At 42.0% G+C, this 3,219-nt stretch overlaps 1 protein-coding gene across 1 annotated transcript in view; it reads right to left on the minus strand.

Annotated features, from left to right (window-relative positions):
• DYNC2LI1 (dynein cytoplasmic 2 light intermediate chain 1) overlaps positions 1–2,565 on the minus strand; it is a 56,159-nt gene extending 53,594 nt beyond the window's left edge. The window contains exon 1 of the mRNA XM_042442713.1: positions 2,444–2,565. Coding sequence (XP_042298647.1) covers positions 2,444–2,457 — 14 coding nt within the window. The 5' untranslated portion in view covers positions 2,458–2,565. The remainder of the gene's footprint in view (positions 1–2,443) is intronic.
• Positions 2,566–3,219: the final 654 nt, after the last annotated feature.

Here is a 3,219-nt window from a genome sequence, read left to right on the forward strand (position 1 = left end):
CACCTGTCACTTTTTGTTTGACGAAAGGTATGTACTATATACTACTGAGAACGTAAAGATCTTCCAACAGGATCAACCTGGGTGGAGGATGTAACACCCCTAAGACCTGGCCCCAGGTATCGCTCTATCACAAGAATAGGAAACCTCTGGCTGTCACAGTGTTGCAACTCCCATCAGCCCCTGATAGCATATCCTGTGGTCAGAGATGATAAGATTCAAAGATATAGCTGTGTTAGGGGTTATTCAGACAGTGAAAATAATCCAAGGATGAATCTGGGTTGAATCTCCATTGTTCATATGCATTCCCAAATGCAACCGATCTTTGGAGGGGCTGCCAAAACCCCCACTTAACATGGGATAATCGATACAGTTTTTTTCCTGAGTTTTTAAATAGGATTCACATCATCGGCAGTGTGAATAACCAATGCCAACAGACCTGGCCTTAAGTGCGTTTCGAATGCATTCGCATCGTTGACTCCATGTTTGAATGCTGGCACATGTGAGCAATCCAGCTCACAGAGACGCGCAGGGATGCGGTTTCACAATGTGAATAACAAACCCAGAATGCACGAGTAAGGTTATTCGTAATGTTCTGCTAAAAAATAGTGTTTGAATGATCCCTGAGTCTGTAAAATCAGGATGTGTAAAGATATTTTGTAGTGCCTTTGAGACTAACTGAAAGAAGTTAACAGCATGAACTTTCCTAGACTTAAGTCTACTTCCTCCAAGTGCATCTGGAGGAAGTAGGTTAAAGCAGACTTAATCCTCCATATGGCACCCCTTTAAATACTTAAAGGGATGTCATATTGAGGATAGAGCAAGCTTGTTTTCTGCTGCTCCAGAGACTATGACCCGGAGCAATGGATACAAGCTACAGGAAAAGAGATTCCACCTCAACATTAGGGGGAACCTCCTGACAGTAAGGGCTGTTTGGCAGTGGACGATGCTACCTTGGAGAATAGTGGAGTCTCCCTCTTTGGACATGCTCAACATCCCTTTTGAATTGTGATGCCCAGAACTGGACACAGTCTTTCAGGTGGGCCCTGACCAAAATAACCACCATCTTGAAGGGGAGAGAGGCAGGCTAGCTCCACCAGGCCTGCCTGGAAGAAGAAGAGCCCTCCCTTCATCCACCATCTTAAGGGAGAGAGAGGCAGGCTAGCTCCACCGGGCCTGACTGAAAGAAGACATGCCCTCGCTTCAGCCACCATCTTGAAGGGGAGAGAGGTAGGCTAGCTCCACTAGGCCTGCCTGGAAGAAGACAAGCCCATCTGCCTTGGTCCAGGCCTCAGAGGGAGAGAAGAACCACTGGACCTCATCCCCTCTCCCTCCACCATTCCCTTCTCCTTTTGTGTCGTGTCTTTTAGATTGTAAGCCTGAGGGCAGGGAACTGTCTGATTAAAAAATAATAAATGTAAGCCGCCCTGAGAGCCATTAGGGCTGAAGGGCGGGATATAAATACCTAAATAAATAAATAAATAAAGCAGAATACAGTGGCACTATTAGTTCCCTTGATTCTATTCCGCTTTGGCCGGGCCATTGAGGCCATTTCTATTGAGAAAAGAAGATGGGAGATTACATACCTCCAGGGAGGAACTGAGATTTTGGGTGGAATACAAGGGGGAAATGGCTCCAGGGAAGGGGAGCACTGAGGTGTTTGTTTGTTTGTCTTTAAGTGTTTTAATAATTGTTAAAGATATATGAATCTATGTATTGGCATGTAGTGTTTGTATAATTTTTTCCCTTTAAAAATAAAGTTTAAAAAAAGAATACCAAATTCTCTCCATAGAATCATAGAGTTGAGCGACCCCAAGAGCCATCAGTCTTTATTCTGCCATGCAGGAACTCTCAATCAAAGCATCCCCAATGACAGATGGCCATCCAGCCTCTGCTTAAAGACCTCCAAGGAAGGAGACTCCATTGCACTCCGAGGAAGGAGTCTGTTCCACTGTCGGACAGCCCTTACTGTCAGAAATTTCTCCTAATGTTGAGGCGGAATCCTAGTCCTAGTCTCTGGAGCAGCAGAAAACAAGCTTGCTCCCTCCTCAATATGACATCCCTCCAAATATTTAAAGAGGGCTATCCTATCACCCCTTACCCTCCTCTTCTCCAGGCTGAACCTCCCCAGCCTTGCCTGCCTGCCTGCAACTCTGAGCCGACACTGGCCAAACCTCAGGGCCTGTCCATATCCCTCTCACACTCAGCCCAAGCCTCGGCCGCCATTTTGTGGATGTTCCCACCAATAACTCGCCCTGCGGCTGATTATGGTCCCAGAGTGGGACAGAGGACTGAAAAGACCGAGAAATGGAGGGAAAGGATGGAAGTGAGGCGAGGGGGGGGCCTTTTATGCCGACGGCGACCACCGGCGGCGTCCCCTTCCCGCGAAAAGGGAGCAGCGGCGAAGGGAACGTCCTTCACGGGGAGCCCGTTCCCCCCAGACTACCTGGCTCCAGGCATCGCTCCTCGAGTTGCTACAAAAGGCCACGGCCGCCGCTAGGCCTCAGTCGGCTCCCGATCTCCATGGAAACTGCTGGCTCGGCTCCCGGAGCATCATGGGAGTTGTAGTTTAGACAGCAGAGGGCGCTGAAGGGAGCTCGCCTTTCAGCTACAGAAGACCCTGAAGTGTGGGAAATAATAACAATAATAGCAATAACAGAAGTAGTAATAATAATTATGTAGTATATTATATAATAATATTTATTATTCTTTATCACTCATGTATTATTCTTTATATAATTATTATATACTATATAGAATTATATATATATATGTATATATACACATATATATATACACACACACACACACACATATATATATATATACCCCGCTCTTCAGCCAAGACTATCAGAGTAGCTTACATAATGTTAATTAGACATATATTGTAAATTGTTAATTATATATATATATACAGTTATTATAATTATATATTACATATACAATTCTATATATATATATATAGAATATATATATAATAAATGTATATATTATATAAAATATAATAACCACATTTATATTATATATTATAATATATATAAACTTATTATTATATTATATTATTATATATTATATATAATAACATTTATATTATACATATTATATATATATGTAATATATATGTGTGTGTGTTATTATATTTATATAATATATTACATACTGTATAAATTTATATATATATATATATATATTATACCTATTATTATTATTATTATACTTTAT

Source organism: Sceloporus undulatus, chromosome 1 (assembly GCF_019175285.1).
Source record: "Sceloporus undulatus isolate JIND9_A2432 ecotype Alabama chromosome 1, SceUnd_v1.1, whole genome shotgun sequence".
In the NCBI taxonomy this organism is placed as follows: Eukaryota; Metazoa; Chordata; class Lepidosauria; order Squamata; family Phrynosomatidae; genus Sceloporus; species Sceloporus undulatus.